General features: G+C 40.6%; 1 protein-coding gene across 1 annotated transcript in view; it reads left to right on the top strand.

Annotated features, from left to right (window-relative positions):
* LOC145513846 (uncharacterized) overlaps positions 1 to 18235 on the top strand; it is a 449854-nt gene that overhangs the window by 178798 nt on the left and 252821 nt on the right. Inside the window, exon 4 of the mRNA XM_081510793.1 lies at positions 6319 to 6365. Coding sequence (XP_081366919.1) covers positions 6319 to 6365 — 47 coding nt within the window. The remainder of the gene's footprint in view (positions 1 to 6318; positions 6366 to 18235) is intronic.

Below are 18235 nucleotides of genomic sequence, written 5' to 3'. Positions count from 1 at the left end.
AGTCGGACACGACTGAGCGACTGAACTGAACTGAAAAGGGCATATCTGTGGGATGTATGGATAACAGAAGTACCATGCCTCCCCTGTATGTGCTTTTCTGCTGGACCCAGTGTCTCTGTAATCCACTATCTCACTCTGTTCAGCCTCCTGTGCCCCACTATTTCTGGTATCACCCCTGCTGTATGTTTACTTTTTAGAAAGTCCTAGAAGCTCTAGTACATTGCCCCATCATTTCTGATTTCTCCATAAAGCTGTGGCTGGAAAACAAACTGTACTATGTAATTATCCTTGCTACATTCTCCTCAAAGACTTCCAATTTCATAGACTCACCAAGATTTAAAAACATTAAAACAAAAATGAGCTTGTTAGAGTAAATTAGGCTTCATAAATGTGTTTCCCTTTTATTACAAAACATTGATTTCTGTGATCACCTTCTCTAAATTATTGAAAGCTGAGTGGACTGCCTTAATTGGCAAGGAGAAATGTCAGCAGGCAACTACCATGGAAACCAAGGAGGAGATACATGGCATGAAGAAGATATAAAGAAGAATGGGGGATAGAGCTGGCTACATAGTTGAGTGAAAGTCATCACAAGGAAATAGACACATGCCTGCCCTGGCACAGCTCTGTTGGGATATTAATACGAGTCTGGGAGAGAAGTGGATAAATAGTATGCTAAGGGTCAGCATAAATACAGACCCTCATGATTCCATAGCTAGAATAGCAATTCTTCTTTCCCAGGCAGAAAAAATCTTTGCTCTTGATTTTGGAACTTGGCCTTGGCCTTAACACAGACTCATCAGCAGAAACTACCCTGGGGTCTCACTTCTGCCCCTTTCCAGGATGACTTTAACCTCTGAACTCTGAATGTCCCTATCTGACACAGGTGGTGATGGTTGCTGACCCCACTCCTCACTGGGGTCCTGTGTAGGTTTACCAGCCCCCAAACAATCTGCTTTAGGCTCTGAGCTTCTTGGAGATCATAGTAATCAGTGTGGAGAAAGCAGAGTGGCCCTCTCTGGAGCCTCCTAACCACCAGTTTGTAGAGAAGAGCAGTGGCTGTGGCCAACCATAATGAATTCCCCATAGGGGCTGACCAGAGGAAGGACAAGGGAGGGGGCAGCTGCAGGCCTCTGGGCTGCTGTTCCCAGTACACAGACAATTTGACCAGTTGGAGATGAGCCCCCTCCGTGCTGGAGGCCTAGCTGAGAGAGCTGGCCAAGTTTCTTGAATTAGGTCCAATGGGAATTTTCAGAGGTGATGACCTCATGCTGCTCATTTGCTCTTTGGGAAATATGCAAGCTTTCTCAGTTCAGTGACCAAGTCCTTGGGAGCCTGCTGACACAGAGTGACTTCTTTAGGAAACCTTCTGAACATTGCTGCCTTTCAATACCTGGATCAAATTCAACAGAAAAAGATCTCCAAAAAATAGTGGTAGTAATGGTCATAATAGCAACTGATAAATAGCATTTACTTACTACATTATCAGAAGTTGTTGTATGAACTTTTATATGTGTTTACTCAGTTTATCCTCACAAAAACTTGATGAAGTAGGAACAAATAGGTGATCTGTTCAAGACCATAGAGCTAGTAAATGTCAGTAAGTGGTGGCATCTGAAATTTGAACTTAAGCATTTGGCTTCAGAGTATGGATTCTTAACTACTACTCAGAACATGCCCCTAAAATTGAATCCCCATTAAATACCTATTATGAGCCTGGCACAAAGTATGTCTCATGGGATCTGTGAATTTGAGTTCACCTTCCAAAGTGGGGCTTCCCTTATAGCTCAGTTGGTAAAGAATCTGCCTGCAATGCAGGAGACCCCGGTTCAATCCCTGGGTTGGGTAGATTCCCTGGAGAATGGAAAGGCTACCCACTCCAGTATTCTGGCCTGGAGAATTCCACGGACTATACAGTCCATGGAGTCTCAAAGAGTCAGACTTCACTTTCACTGAGTGACTTTCACTTTCACTTCCAAAGTGGAATAGGGTTGGGGAATAAATGTCCCCCTTTAGCACTGGGTAAATGACTTGTTTTGTCTCTTTTTAAAAAAAAAAAAAAAAATCAAGCATTTTAAGATATTGACATTAAACCATGAAGCATTAAACCAATCATGGGACCCTTCTGAAGGAGGCACAGGTGACATCCTATGAAGCTGGCCCCGTCCCCACTTACCAGAAAAATAAAACAAGACCTAGAGTACAAAGCAAATAACAGAATATTTGTAAAAGGAAAGTTGAGTGAATTTGCTTCAGATGAAATCTGTGAGAAAGACAGCATTCAGTCAAAAAGTGGAGGGCACACCTACCCTAAGCAAGAAGGCTACAAAATTAAGACATTAATTCCCAGTAAAGAGTTGGGAGTTGGGTTGGGTGATGGCACTTGTTCACTGTGTCACCTATGCCCCCCACCCCCACTGCTTAGCTGCTTTATTTAATTACACTTGTTTTGAACCAAAAATTTCTTAAGTCCTGGCTGGGTAGGTGTGGAATATTTTCATATGTTTGGAGCTGTAGGTCAAAACCAATTGTGACTGAATCCGTGGGCGACAGGAACCCAACTGTATTATGTTATCTCGACTTCAAAATGACCACAGCCTACACAACTGTTCAGTCACTGGAAAGATGTGAGAGACCAGAGAAGAAAAGGTCTAAAGGGGATTTTTAGTTCAAATAAGCTAGCTCCAGGGGCCTGCTCAGGGTCAGCATGTAAGTTGCTGGGGAAGGAGCAGCATAATTACCATTATTTATAGCCCTGCACTGCAAATGTCGAATTTTATACAGTAGCTGTAATTTGTTTTCTGTGTAACCAACAAAAAATGTATTCAAGTCCCTGAAATATGTTACTTAGTTTCTTAACACTGAAAGTAGAGCAGGCAGCAGGACATCCTTCCACATCAGGGCCTCCCTCTTGCTCCTCCTGTTACACAGTGACTTCCTGCCTTAAACCTCACTCCTACTTCCAGTCCCCTCCTTCCCCCCCACTGCCTTCCCCATCTTGTACCTGGGTTCAGAACACAGACGATCCTGGCCATCTCAGAACAGTCTTGCCCTGGTCTGTGTGCTCAGGGCTGCATCTCAAGTAGGCTCTGGGCACATCTGGCTGCACAGTAGGAGTGCCACACTCCAAAGTGCAAGAATAAAACCACAAAAGATCAAAAGAAAAGCATCGTAGGCAAGAAATTACCCTTATCTTTATCTCCACAGAATCCATCAAGTACAAGCATCTAAGAGATGGCAAGCAGTAAGATAACAAAACCGAAGCCAGAGGAAATTAAAAGCAGCCACCAATCATTAACCCTTCAGCTGGCCTGGCAGGTTCTAAAAGGCTCCAAGGGGGCACCCCACAGACAGACCCTTCATTAGGAATGGACTCTAGCAAAATGAACAAACTGCTGATCATCAGGCCTTACGATGACAGCCTGTGTAAGCCAAGTTAAGACAGGAAAGCCAATTTTATGTATACATTGCATGCTGTTAGAATGGACTTCTTCTTTGCTTAGGATATTAGCTCTTTTTTGGGGTTTGATGTTTTTCTTGTTGAAGTGTGACTAATCTTCATCCCTCTGCACTTGCAACTGTGTCCAGGGACTCCTGCGAGTAGATAACCCCACTAGAGCCCAAAGAACTCAACCCTCGCAATATAGCATCTGTGAATATCTCTTCCTCTACTAGCAATCTGTGTCAAGCATCAGCATCTAATCTCTTGACTGGGTCTAGTGTCCATTTATTTATGATAAAATTAACCTGCCCAGGCTTGAACAAATTTAGACATAGTATTAGAAACAGAATCCACCAAGATTTTTCTGGAGCATGTTTCATTTAGATATGAGTATGACAATGACTCAATAGTAAAGAATCTGCCTGCAATGCAGGAGACTCAGGAGACTCGTGTTCAATCCCTGGGTCGATAAGATCCCCTGGAGGAGGAAATGGCAACCCACTCCAGTAGTCTTGCCTGAAAAATCCCATGGACAGAGGAACCTGGTGGATACAGTCCAAAAGGTTTCAAACAGTTGGACATGACTGAGTGACTGAGTACCCATATCAAGAGAAGATGTATGACCTGGGTCAGTTATGAGCTGACTACCCTCCTTATAGTACCAACATTTTATTCAAACTGGGATATAACTGATTACAAATGGCAGAAGGTTTGGACTAATGGTCAAAACCCTGTCACTCTGATATCAGTTATTCATATATAGTCATGAACTACAACTTTTAGTCCACTTGTGGCATATGCATTCATATTTTTTAAATATTTTATTGTTGAGCCTAGGCAGTTGTGTTCAATTGTTCAAGGGTGCACTGCATGACTCCAGAAGAGCCGCTCATATTTATAATTTTTATGGGTGGCACCCTCTGGAGTTCTACAGCTAAAAATCTGCATGGTCATATTTGACAGGTCTGTATATATCTGTTCTATAAGGACAGAAGCAATAATCTATTCAATATTACAGGGTAAGAATACAGAGATGATGGTTCAGTCCCTGCCCATCAAAAAGGACTGTGACAAAGACAGATATGTAACGACAGAAAAATTGCACTGGATGCCCTAAGACTCTATTTGTGGTATGTACGTAGTGCTGTTGTGAAACAGAGAAGAGAGTTGACTCTCTTGAAGGAATCAAGGGAGACTTCACAGAGGAAATGACAATAGACTGTGGTCTTGAGGAGTGAGTAGACATAGACTGAATAAAGTATTTCAAACAGGGAAAGATTTATGTAAAAAGACATAACAAGTGTGCAGCTTGTGGAGGCAAGAAATTGTTTAGTACTAGAAAATGATGCAGACAGTAGATACAGGCAAGAAAAGGTGTAATGAAAGATACAGTTGGAAAGGTGGGGTAAGGACAGATCACCAAAGGACCCTTATTCAGCTGTTGGGCATCTAAGATAAAATTGTATCAGTAAGTGAATTCAATACTGAGTGCTTGGCCGGTTAAGCTCCAATCAGAAAAAAATGATAGCCAATTAAGACTCTGTCTGTAGGGCTTCCCTGGTAGTTCAGATGGTAAAGAGTCAGCCTGCAATGCAGGCGACCCAGGTTCAACCCCTGGGTCAGGAAGATCCCCTGGAGCAGGAAATGGCAACCTACCCTAGTATTCTTGTCTGGAAAATCCTGTAGGCAGAGGAGCCTCGCAGGCTACAGTCCATGGGGTCACAAACAGTAGGACACAACTGAGCGACTAACACTTTGCCTATGGAGGCAACACAGTAGTAAGAGCATGGACTCTGAAATGCGAATGCATGGGGCATCCCTCATAGTTATTTAATCCCTGTATAAATCAGTTTAATTAGCTCTTGAAGGGGATTCATGATAGCATGTGCTTTAGAGTTGGTGTGAGTTTTACATGAAAAAATGTGTGATGTAATTCATTTGCCAGAGTGTCTGTTAGTTACTAATTCACAATAACTATTGATGAATCTTCCTATTCTGCTGCTACTTCTCTTCCTGCTCTTACCCTCCCCATATTTCTCTTCCTTTAATTATTATTAATTATTATTATTGTTAATTTCATGGAACCCACAGCCCAGATTTTCTCCTTAATCCTACTCTATGTTATACATAACTAGTTTAGTTTGGGTGGACAGCAAAGCTCAGGTCATCTGAATATATACTTGCTATTAACAGCCCTAAAAATCGAAGAAAATCAGGTATATCTCAAGTATTTTTCCTTCTCACATCAAATAACCACTTTTTTGAAGTTCTGCTGCCTTCTAGCATACTCAACTATGGGACATATGAGCTGTTTACTGTTCATTGTTTTACCATAGTTTTTTTCCCCCTAAATTACAGCAAAAGTCAGTTTGAACTATTTCAAAGGAAATTTCTGGAAAGGAGAACCCTTAGTCTGGGATTTTGCCATTATGACTACTTTCCCCTTACCCTTATACATCCACATACAGAGTAAGAGAGAGAGAAAGGGAGAGAGAGAAAGAGATGGATTAATACCATTGGCTTCTTCGTTAAGTAATACTACAATCCCTGTATTTAAGCTGGCAACACAGTCATCTCTTTGACATTTTAATTAAATAATGTTGGAGCAAGCCTTTCTGTTTTTCTGATGACAAGCTTTGGCTCATTGTCAAAAGCTCTCAGTTTTAGCTTTGACAAGATGAGGACACTTCTGAGAGAGACCAAGGGCCCCCTGTAGCTTAAAGCTCCCTTTTTCTTTTCATAACAACATTTGGTGTGTGACTAGAACATAATGTTTGGGCCCAACAAAAAATAGTAGAGACACAAGCCTTTTACCAGCCTTTCAGATCTCTTTCTAAAGATGCACTTAAAATTTCTTTCTTTCTTTTTTTTTTTAGGTATCAGTGTTCATACCCCTAAAACCATTGCAACAGTGACCTCTAAGGTATGGCAAACCACTGTGCCAGTTTCCCCAGCTTTGATAAGCTCTGAGCAGCTGACCATGCGGCAAGTTAACGAGGAAACTGGGGGAGGAGATGGAGGCAGCTTCATTATCTGGTGTTCAGAAAGTTTTAAGTCTGCTAGTCATGTAATTGTTCATAATTCTGACTCTCCAACACTGTTGTTAAGGCAAGCAAGTAGGTTTATCCGACCACTGACATATCCATTTGATACACCCGGACTACCCTTTTGGGTATCTTTTTCTTTTTTGCAGAGGCGTGTGTGTGTGTGTGTGTGTGTGTGTGTGTGTGAACACCCATGGCCAGTTCTTTACTACACTATATTTTAGTCACCAAGTAGGAGTTTCAAAAATGCCACCCTGATCCTTGCATTAATTGCCAGACCTTTCCATTTTCATTTTTACAGTAATATAACTTGAAGCTCAAAGTTCATAGCAGAGGAGCAAAGCAATAATTGGAGCCCAGATTCATCTGATCAAAAATCTTTAACTTTCTGCTACTTTTCAGCATTTAACATTTCTCTCCATATTGCCCCTGGAGAAAGATGCAGTCTCTGTTAGAGATGCCTCTTGGTCCCTGTGGACCCTTTGGGATCACACTGAACATCCCAAATGATCTGTGTGTTCTTAGCAGGAGAGTTATATCACTGAATTAATCTAAAGGTATTAATAACTTGGGGGCTATGTATACACATTTATGTCATAAACCATGTAGAATGAGAGAAGCCAGAAAATATATCCTCTGGTTCCATTTATGTAAGTTCAAAAGTAGGCAGAACTAATGGACAGTGTCAAAAATTAAGGTAGTAATTGTTTTCAGAGGACAGAAAATGAAAAGGGTCCCAGGGATTTTGGGGTACTAGTCATGTTCTGTTTCATGAGATAGAGCTGATGACAGGGGAGTGTTCAGCTAGTGAAAGTTAATCCAATCACATACCTATGATTTGTGCATTTTTTGTATGTATGTTCTAATTCAATAAAAACATTTCTAAAAGTTGCATCAAATCTAGAGCTCAGATAGTTTTGAAGCAGCTTCTTTGAATTATCTGACACTTTTACAGTGAATCAAAATTTTCCGGGGGAAAAAAGACAATAATAGTTTATAAAAGAAAAAACATTTTAGAAAATTGCCCTTCATATCTTTCCCTTATTGCTGATGTTTCATCTACTCTGTTGGGCTTAGAGTGAAAATTTGAATCCCAATATGTTATCGTGGTTTAAATCCTCCTATTGAAATTCAAAAGTAATTATTCTTTTTTCTTTGTGCCATAAGATACCGATTTTGATGAAATGTGGTTCATGTTTTAGACTTACTGATCATTATAGTAATCACTGATGTATTTTATGGTACACATAAAAGGTTAGTACATTAGAATTGTGTTGGATTACCAGCTCCTGCTAAAATATACAATATTGCCATAAGAATAAAGGAAATTCCTACCAAAAGGAAAATTTTGAAATAATGAGGTACTATGATTCTGACTAGAAAAGCTCCATACAATGTAGTAAATGTTTGCATCCTTTCAGGAGCCACCTACTACGAAATAAGTATGAAAATAGCCTGCATTAAGTGAATGCTTGTATATCAGATACTGTTTTAAGCATATTGCATTGGGTTGACTCACTTATCAGCCTATGAGAGAGGTTTTTTATTATCTCCATTTTACAGATGAGGAAACTAAGGCACACATGTGTTATGTAACTTGCCTCAGATTATTATACAGCCAGTTAGAGGAAAGCTAGGAAAGCTACTCAGTTTGACTCCGTCTTCTGGTAAAGGGCAAGCAATTCATTCTCAAGGTTTCACTCCTTCACTCTCTAATACTTAGAAAAATCTGTTGGTCTTTCATAAATAGATTAAGTGGAAAATGAATGATGAATGAGGGCTTGGCAGCCTTGAGTTAAGAAAAATGGGGCAATAATCTCATAAATTAAAAGGTAGTGATGATTATACAAAGAGTATTGAGTTCATGGAGAGGAAAGAATGGGGGATAGTGCAGGAGGCAGCAAAGGGAGTGATGTGACTTAGTGCAGCTTTGTGAAGACTTTGATACAGACAGCAGTACTTTGGATGCAACTTGATGCCAGTTAGTGCCCACCGGGCAGGATCTGTTCACTGAGTCGAGCGCCAAATGAAACAATGGATGGACAAATATTGCAGTTGGCCAACGGCACCTCTAATCAGTATGGTCTCCCATCTACTGTACCTGTAGGGCTATAATTCAAGACAGCCAGTATCCATGTATTTCCTCAAGCCTAGGATTACATCCTGGAGACTTTTTTCTTTTCATCATATGCTAATTCATCACACAGCTGCCCTCAAAGGGCAGCTTTCTGCCAAGTAATGATGACAGACACTTAACTCCTATCTCCATGTCTTGTTCATAGGCAGAGAAGTTTGTTGTATCTGCTAACCATGTTTAAGAAATCTTGAATGTTTGCTACTGTCTTCCCTTAATAAGGATCCTACCCCAAATCAATGAAATAATATACTTTTTTAAAGAAAACCCTGCTGAAAGTGATGTGAATGCCAGAACCTCAGGAAGAGTTGAAGAAAGACGATCTCTATGTTTGGGATCTTTAGGTACCTATGATGCTACTTCAGAGGGATGGGTTCCCTTCCCCTGTGGTGCAGAGCAACATGATGACTCTTGTCTACTACACTGAACTAATTACCATGTAAATGGTGAGCCATTAAAAGCATTTGGACGTCCTAAGCGTTTGGAGGAAGATGCTCGAGGCCCTCTCACTTCAAGCTCTTTTGCTGCTTCTCACTCTATTTTGGGTTTGGTGATGATCATCATCATAGATAATATTTATGAAGTACATAATTGCTTATCAGGCCCTGTGTTGGAGTGCTTTAGAAACGTTTTATCAATAGTGACAAGTCCTGTGAGGTAGGCAGTAATACTTTCCTCCAGTTATAGATGAGGAGATGGAAGCTTAGTGAGACTGTGTAATGTGCATAAGGCTATACAACTGTTAAGTGTTGGAGTCAATATTCAAGCCCACATTGTCCTGATCCCTAAGCTGGCACCTGCTGTAGTATATTTTATCTGCCTGTAGCAATTCCATATCTCCATTCCTCAGCTCTTCACTCACTGATTTAACTTGTTGAAAGCACTGGCCTCAGTAATTTTGATTTTAGAACTCTTGCTCAGTTAGCATCCAGTCTCTGGCTTCATAACTGTACTCTTTCATCAAAGTCAGGCTGAGACCCCAAATCATTGAGTTGGTAACACTCCCAGGCCTTCCCTGATCCTCAGACAAGCAGGAGATCTGACATATCTGCTTTGGGATACCCTCTACTAAGAAATTCAAAAATTTTGCATGGTTGAACAGATGGATAGAAGCACATTGAAATTGCTTCTTTCTTTTTATTTGCAAAGATAGAGCTGGACTTGAAGAAATAGATGCAAAGCAAAACCCACTCCATATTTAGTTAGCCTCAAAATACACATGACCTGAAAGCTCCCTGTTTAGCTCACCTCCTTACTTCTGCTGCAAATGTTTGCTGATGCTACAGCTTACAAAGCACAAATCTGCAGGGGCCTCTGAGCCCCTTTGGTACACTTTTTCCCCTGATTAGGTAAATGTCAGTGGAAAATCACCATGTATTTAGTGTTTTAATAAAACTACAGAATTGTTTATTTTGTGGCCTCGGGTTTCAAAAGGGAAAGAAATAGCCACATTAAACTTTGCCCCTAAAACTCCAGCAACTCCCTCCAGGATACTTATAAATGTTATCCTCTTACCACCCGAGCTATGTTTTCACTAGGACATCCTCCGCTGCTAATTCTAGTCGATAATCATAGGACTGGCCAGGGTCATTTTCAGGCTCGAGGAAAGAAATAGCATCCAGATTGTGTGTCACAAGAAACATGACTTTAATTCCTAACTTCCAGTTCCTTGATGACAAGGTCAATGAATGCCAAACTTAGATCATGGAGCAGTAATTCTACTGAGAACACACAAGCATGAAATCTATCTCAGCTTTTATTTCCCTGCCCAGTCCTCAGAGGGCTTCATCATCACCTTCAACCTCAGTGTTAAAAACTAGCTTTATGCACTGCACTGTCCAGGACACTGATGAGAATGAAGGGGTGAATCAATCAGCTGCTGTACTGGCTTCATGGTGCCCATAAGATCCAAGTGTCTCTGAGATGTCATTTTAGCTGCAGTTGTAACTGTAGCAGGTTGTCACATGGAGAGTGGGAATTCTATAGGCCAGGAAGCCTCTGCTCCTGCTCTTCCTCCACTTGTTTTCCAGCTCTTACATGTTTCTTAAAAGAAACATGGTTGGAAACTATAGATACCCTGAAATGCAAATTTACTCCACATTTGAAGCAACACAATGGCATACATTAACTTTCGCACATGACTGTGATCACCATCTCTTCAGAGAGTTCCTCTTTTGAGGGAAGAGAGAACCGAATGGCTTTGGATACTGGAGTCCTGGAAGTGAGAAGAAAGCTCCCTCTCAGAGGATGAGAAAGGAAGAAAGGGATAAAAAACAGTGTTATCCTACCTCATTTCTCTATCAGACCTGTCCACGCACTAAATGAATAGTATTTGGTACAGTTGCTAAGAACATTATGAGGTTTCTATATATGATAAGTTAAAATTTGTGTATTTCCCAACCTGTGACTAAATATTGCTATTTAATTAACACTAACTTATTGAACTATTATTATCCATGGTGCTTTCTAATGAGTTCCAGGTTCTATTTCATAGTTATGGCTTTTTTAAAAAAAATTATCAAAACCTGTGTTTTCTGTATTATATAAGTTTCCTTGACTTTTGAACAAAAGATCTAAATGAAAGAGCTAATCTTTTATTGGAATGAAGGCAAATAATCAGTGTCTCTCATTTCATTGGAGTTCTTAGGCATAACCATGAGGAGGGTCATGGCATGAATCCATTCAGCAGTAAATAACTTGCTGTCTGTGTAATAGCTACAAGCTGAACCACAGCAGATGTGAAGATTAGCAGGCAGAAATCAACCTTATTTTGGTGATGTACTAAGGCAAAAAATGCTGAAGATTAGCAAATAAAAAGGAAAACATTCACTGTAGCTCCAGACATTCACTGTTTTTCAATGTTAAGAATAGGTAGCTGCTCCCTTGTATTCCAGAATAAATAAGAAGGGTATTAATGTAAGGGACTGCAACATTCTTTTGGGAGGGAAGAAATGGGACTAGAATTAGGAAATTGGCTCATGGAAGAAATCCCGGGAAGAAGTGGTAGGGGGCTGGTGGAAAGAAGTCAGCTTGTCTCTGTTTACCCTTCCTCACAACTATGAGAGGGAAAAGAACCAAGCAGAAAATGGTGAGGGAGCTCATTCTTGGAGTGAGGGCCAAATCTCCTCCCTTCTGTTGGAGGAACCTTCTAGACAGCAAGAATGGCAATGGTCCTCTCTTCTGTGGACAAGATAAATGTGAGCTGGTGAATCAGTGCCTCCTTATCCCTACTGGACTCATACTGTTCTAGTTCCCACTCCTTGGCTTCTTAAGGCAGAACTCTCCTTTTCTTCTATGTCTGTGAGTCATCTGCAAAGGCTGATCGTCAGTAGATGTTAAAGCTTGATTTGGCTGCCTTCACTATGTATTAGGGGCTTCCTCTGGTGGGTCAGTGGTAAGGAATCCACCTGCAATGCAGGAGCTGTGGGTTGGATCCCTGGGTCGGGAAGATCCCCGGGAGGAGGGCATGGCAACACACGCCAGTATTCTTGCCTGGAGAATCCCATGGATAGGAGCCTGGCGGGTTACAGTCGATGGAGTCACAAAGAGTCAGACATGACTGAAGCAACTGAAGCACACACGCATGCACTATGTATTAGGGACACTGTATCACTGAGGGTTTCCTGTATGATTAGTGAGAACTCTCAGCCTATCCAAGGTTTAGGATTATTGTGCAGGACTGTGTGGATCACAACAAACTGTGGAAAATTCTTCAAAAGATTCTTCTGGGAATACCAGACCACCTTACCTGGCTCTTGAGGAATTTGTATGCAGGTCAAGAAGCAACAGTTAGAACTGGACATGGACCAACAGACTGGTTCCAAATTGGGAAAGGAGTATGTCAAGGCTGTATATTGTCACCCTACTTATTTAACCTATATGCAGAATACATCACGCAAAATGCTGGGCTGGACGAAGCACAAGCTGGAATCAAGATTGCAGGCAGAAATATCAATAACCTCAGATATGCAGATGACACCACCCTTATGGCAGAAAGCAAAGAGGAACTAAAAAACCTCTGTTGAAAGTGAAAGAGGAGAGTGAAAAAGTTGGCTTAAAACTCAACATTCAGAAAACTAAGATCATGGCAAATAGATGGGGAAACAATGACAGACTTTATTTTTGGGGGGCTCCAAAATCACTGCAAATGATGACTGCAGCCATGAAATTAAAAGATGCTTGCTCCTTGGAAGAAAAGCTATGACCAACCTAGACAACATATTAAAAAGCAGAGACATTACTTTGCCAAAGGTCCATGTAGTCAAAGCTATGGTTTTTCCAGTAGTTGTGGATGGATGTGAGAGTTGGACCATAAAGAAAGCTGAGCACCGAAGAATTGATGCTTTTGAACTGTGGTGTTGGAGAAGACTCTTGAGAGTCCCTTGGACTGCAAGGAGATCAAACCAGTCAATCCTATAGGAAATCAATCCTGAATATTCATTGGAAGGACTGATGTTGAAGCTGAAACTCCAATACTTTGGCCACCTGATGCAAAGAACTGACTCATTTGAAAAGACCCTGATGCTGTGAAAGATTGAAGGCAGGAGAAGGGGATGATAGAGGATGAGATGGTTGGATGGCATCACTGACTCCTGATGGGCATGAGTTTGAGCAAGCTTCGAGAGTTGGTGATGTGCAGGGAAGCCTGTTGTGCTGCAGTCCATGGGGTTTCAAAGAGTCAGACATGACTGAGTGACTGAACTGAACTGAAGGGGGAGGAGCAGCAGGGGCAAAATATAGATGTCTTCACCTTTGTGCTAGATGCCTTATATATCCTGACATCTCAGTGCTCCAGGAACCTACATGTGGGACCAGATCTGAGCCCCCGAAGCAGAGTTCTGCTTATTTCTTAACTGTATTTTGTCAGTATTGCTCCTTAGGAGATGTCTGAGAAAGCTGACTACCTGTGCTAGGAGTCTAACATCTGAGCGACAAGAAGTCTCTAGGTATTATAGATGCTGTAAAGGCCAAAATCACCTGACTCCAGAAAGATGGGTCGGGAGGCAGCTCGGAGCAGCAGAAGTATAAATCAGAGGGCAGAGGAAAAGAAATAGTGGTGTAGATGTGGAATAACCTAAAACCCTGAGTGGAGAGCTTTTCTGGTGTCCACTTGTCAACCATGGAGCCTCATGTTGACTTGTCCTTTCTCTCCTGTTCCTGTTCCTTCCCTCACATTCCTCTTCCACTTTTATGTTTCTGTTTTCTCAAAGTCTCCATCTCCCCCTCTTGAATATACCTTCTCTATTCCTATTGTCTTCGAAGAAAATTACTTATTTTAATTTTTTACCCCACATGCCCACTGAATTATAATATTGGTGCATATCTTAGTTACTTTAACTGGCTGGCGAGCAGAGGTGAAGTGAAAGTCACTCAGTCGTGTCTGTCTCTTTGCGACCCAATGGACTATACATTCCATGAAATTCTCCAGGCCAGAATACTGGAGTGGGTAGCCTTTCCGTTTTCCAGGGGATCTTCCCAACCCAGGGATTGAACCCAGGTCTCCTGCATTGCAGGCAGATTCTTTACCAGCTGAGCTACAAGGGAAGCCCAAGAATACTGGAGTGGCGAGCAGAAGACATGACTTCTTACCAGGCCAGAGAAGATCAAAAGTCAAATTCAGTTTCCCATCATTTCAGTGAAGAACTGATCTATTGACCTAGTTACAATTCTAATTCTTATAATACAAAGAGAAAGGTGTTGATTTCCTTATAGAAGTCTGTTAAAAATTAAATGGCCAGGGGTACATATTAAGTATAATTTTAATCCACTAATAAATTGTATGGATTAGGATTTGTAATGCATTGAAAATAAAGGATAATGGACATTACAAATATACTTATAATCTATCACATTAATAGGAAAAATACGAAAGAATCAAATGCTGGAATTTTATATATAGAAAAGAAATTAAAAGCTGAGTGTGTTTCTATGAGTTTGAATTCACTCATATTGCCTGTTCTTAGCCTGCAGTTCTGTGTTGTTTATATTAATAACTGCAGGGGGTATCCCATGTACAAAGATAAGTGATAAGTGAAGTCACTCAGTCGTGTCCTACTGTTTGCAACCCCATGGACTGTAGCCTACCAGGCTTCTCTGCCCATGGGATTCTCCAGGCAAGAATACTGGAGTGGGTTGCCATTTCCTTCTCCAGGGGATTTTCCCGACCCAGGAATCAAACCCAAGTCTTCCTCATTGCAGGCAGACGCTTTACCCTCTGAGCCACCATGTAAAGAAAGAGAGCAAACTGTTTAAAATGGATATAGTGCTGTGTCCTCAAACAATGTACATCATCAAAATGAACTTTAAATTTGTGTAAATCTTTTTGAGAAGCAAACAGTTCTTGAACACCTGACCTGTTATTTTCAGGGCAAGAACTTCCAAGAGACAATGGAAGGGCTGAGTAATGCTGCCCTGGTTGATTTGCACTCCCTTTGCCGCCGTTCTCCTATTTGGAGCTCCATCTGCCCTGCGTTTGGCAAATCTGTCTTTTGGGGGGTACTCCTTTAACTTCTTTTCTTCATCACAACCTGCATCTGAATGTAACTAATTCAGCCTACTGCTCAATGCTGAGCACAGCAAGAAATCCACATCAGCACCCCCACTCCCCCCACCCCTCCCCGCACTAAATGCCTTCTACTTTTACAAAACCAAATGCCAAACTGGTTTTACAATGGAGATGTTGAACATAAAAGTTGGCTCCATCATAATGTCCACCCGGTGGTTATGTGAATGGTTGCTTATTACTTGTGTTCAGCTTTCTAGCCAAGCACTAGTGTCGCCTAAAATTGCTACTGTGAGAAAACCAAAATGCTATTTTGTAAGCCCAGACTGTTCATCTAAGTTTTGGAAAACTGCTCTTCTTTCTGCAGAGCTTGCTAAAGAAAGATAAACAACTCTACCCAGACAATGGGCAGCTGGGGAGCTGTGGCTCTTTATTAAGTTACATATTACTGTGGAGATGGGCAGAGATGTGTGCTTTAAAAGCAGTTGCCTTCTTGTGGGGTAAAATATATTAAATATCAGCAATCTCCACAGATCCCTGAGTTGACCTTTTATGGATCTGTTACTGAGAAATTGATCAGCCTCTTTTTTTCCATGATCACATCAGAAGCTTAATTTGAATATTATCTATCATTATTATAATTTAAACAACTAATGGCTTAAAATAATCAATAATTGGTGTCTGATAGCTGATGATCAGTGACGCTTTTTTCCCCCACAAGTATTTGCCAGACATCATCTTGACTTCTGAAGAAGCTATATATGATGAGTAATTGAATGCCTCAAGATATGTTGGATTTGTGTCTGAGGGCAGAATACAATTTTAAATAATTTATTTGACCTGCCTAGAATTATTAAATTTCAAATGAACAAATTAATAATAAAATCTGTGCAGGATGATAGTAATAATCTAATTCTTCCGTTTAGCCTGAATTTTGAGTCAAATATATAATTTCTTCAGTGATAATAAATTTGTATCTTAATAGCATGAAATTATTTCAGAGATTGGCTGTCATCTTTGGAGCCATCAGGCAATGGGTACAAGTGGCCTCATGGGGGAACTCAGTAATTCCTAGCAATGCAATCAGATGGAAATAGTAACTTATGTCCGTCGCTGCTGCCAAGGGCCTCTTGGGCTACCGGGATGAGAAATAGAGGGTAATGCTTAGGGGGAAAGAAAGCTACTTTATGGAGACCTAAGAATCAGAGTCTGTGAGTCCTTGCAGGGAAGTGCAAAGGGCATATGGAAAATAAGTTCTCATAAGATGAAATAGTGTTCGTCCATCGTGGGAGGGTTGGAAGTTGTCAAGTATTCTATAGTCCTAACTAATGTGGAGTCACTCCCAAAATAAACCTGGGAAAGAGTGACTGTATCTGAAGTGATAAAGTGTCTGTGAGTTGAAATGGAAAAGTTACTTGAAATACAGGAACTTAGTGAAATCTTGTAGATGACTTCTAATAACCCCTTCCCTAAGAGTCTAAGGGGACAGTTATGGTGTTTATGGCTGGTGAGAGGGCTTGAGACAAGTCAGAAAGTTACTGCTTTTAATTTCTTTTTGGTGGGAGGGTGTTGTCCTTCCAGACTGATGTTTGGGAAACTTACCCACCTTAGTGAGACTCCTATATGTTTATATTAAAGTGTTTAGATGGAATTTTATGTTGCCTGGTCACTTTCAATTAAATGTATTAATGGGGAAATGTCCTTAGTCAGAGAAATGCTTAAAAACACATAGTTGGTCTGCATCTTGATAGGATGATAATAGAAGCACAATTCTCTCCTCTCTAGAAGCAGAATATCCCCAGCAAATGTGGCTTGCAAAAAACTGTTTGAAAGAATTATCATTTTTCCTCTGCTTCCCTGTTTGAAATTTAGACTCCTGTTCTCCATGTTGGGCTTCCCTTGCAGCTTAATTGGTAAAAAATCTGCCTGCAATGCAGGAGACCTGGGTTTGATCCCTGGGTTGGGAATATCCCCTGAAGAAGGGAAAGGCTACCCACTCCAGTGTTCTGGCCTAGAGAATTCCATGGACTGTATAGTCCCTGGGGTTGCAAAGAGTCAGACACGACTGAGCAACTTTCACTTCACTTTTCCATGTTAGTTGAAGGATCTTCATGAGGAAATGACTGGCCAGTTATTTGGTGTATTATCACTGGGATGTGTGCTTTGAACATCTTTTACATTTTAGGTGAACCTAGTCTTTCCTTGCAATCTAAGAATTCTCATGGTAATCAAAAAATTCAGTGAATAGTCTCTGTGCCTCAGACTTGGTGCCTACTTCCAAGACAGACCTCTTAATGCCTTACTTATTTCAGCTAGGACAATGTATTACCTAAAGCACAAAGCTGGCCTAAATACATTATTTTCCACCAGCTGCTGCCATCTACTCCATTAAGTACTTACAGTGGCTTGGAAAGATAAGATTCTGGTGAATGAATCCAGACTTACCAGAACCAATTCTATAATCTGTAAAATGGGATTACTAGCAGTGGCAGAGAGCTCAATTAATATTATACTTGGTTTTGACATCACAAAATGTAATGAACTACTCACTGGACCATTTCCAAAATATATATATCTTACTTCAGACCTACATTGGACATTGTGGGAAGAACAGTCCAGGTAACAGTTTGTAGTCATTTGGTAAAGGGTATATCAGAAGACCCATGCTGCATTTTCCCATGTAATTTTTTTTCCTTGTATAACCAGAGACTGTTTTAAAACAGGGACAAAAAGAATAAGATTATGTTGGAAACTTCTTTCTGGTCCTATAACTGCATTTGCCTGAAATATAATTTGCAGCCCAGCTATGAACATTTAAACTTATAAATCCTTCATTGACATCGTTAACTGTATTTGACCTCTTTCATGTTATCTAGCTGATAAATTAATTCCAAATTTCTACATTTCTCTGACCAAATTTCTACAGGTTTGGGGATAGAAATAATGTCCTTGGGGAACTGTTTATACTTTTCTCAAAACTGGGATTTATAAACAAGGAAATATTTGTGTATATGAAATCATTTATTTAATCCATTCAATTAAACATCTAAATGATAGGTCAATTAAGCCATATTGAATAACCCCACTCTATAGAGAGGACTGTCAAAGACACT

This window comes from Giraffa tippelskirchi, chromosome 7 (genome assembly GCF_054371585.1).
Source record: "Giraffa tippelskirchi isolate mGirTip1 chromosome 7, T2T-mGirTip1v1.2.pri, whole genome shotgun sequence".
Taxonomy (NCBI): domain Eukaryota; kingdom Metazoa; phylum Chordata; class Mammalia; order Artiodactyla; family Giraffidae; genus Giraffa; species Giraffa tippelskirchi.
This window is presented reverse-complemented; position numbering and strand designations above follow the sequence as displayed.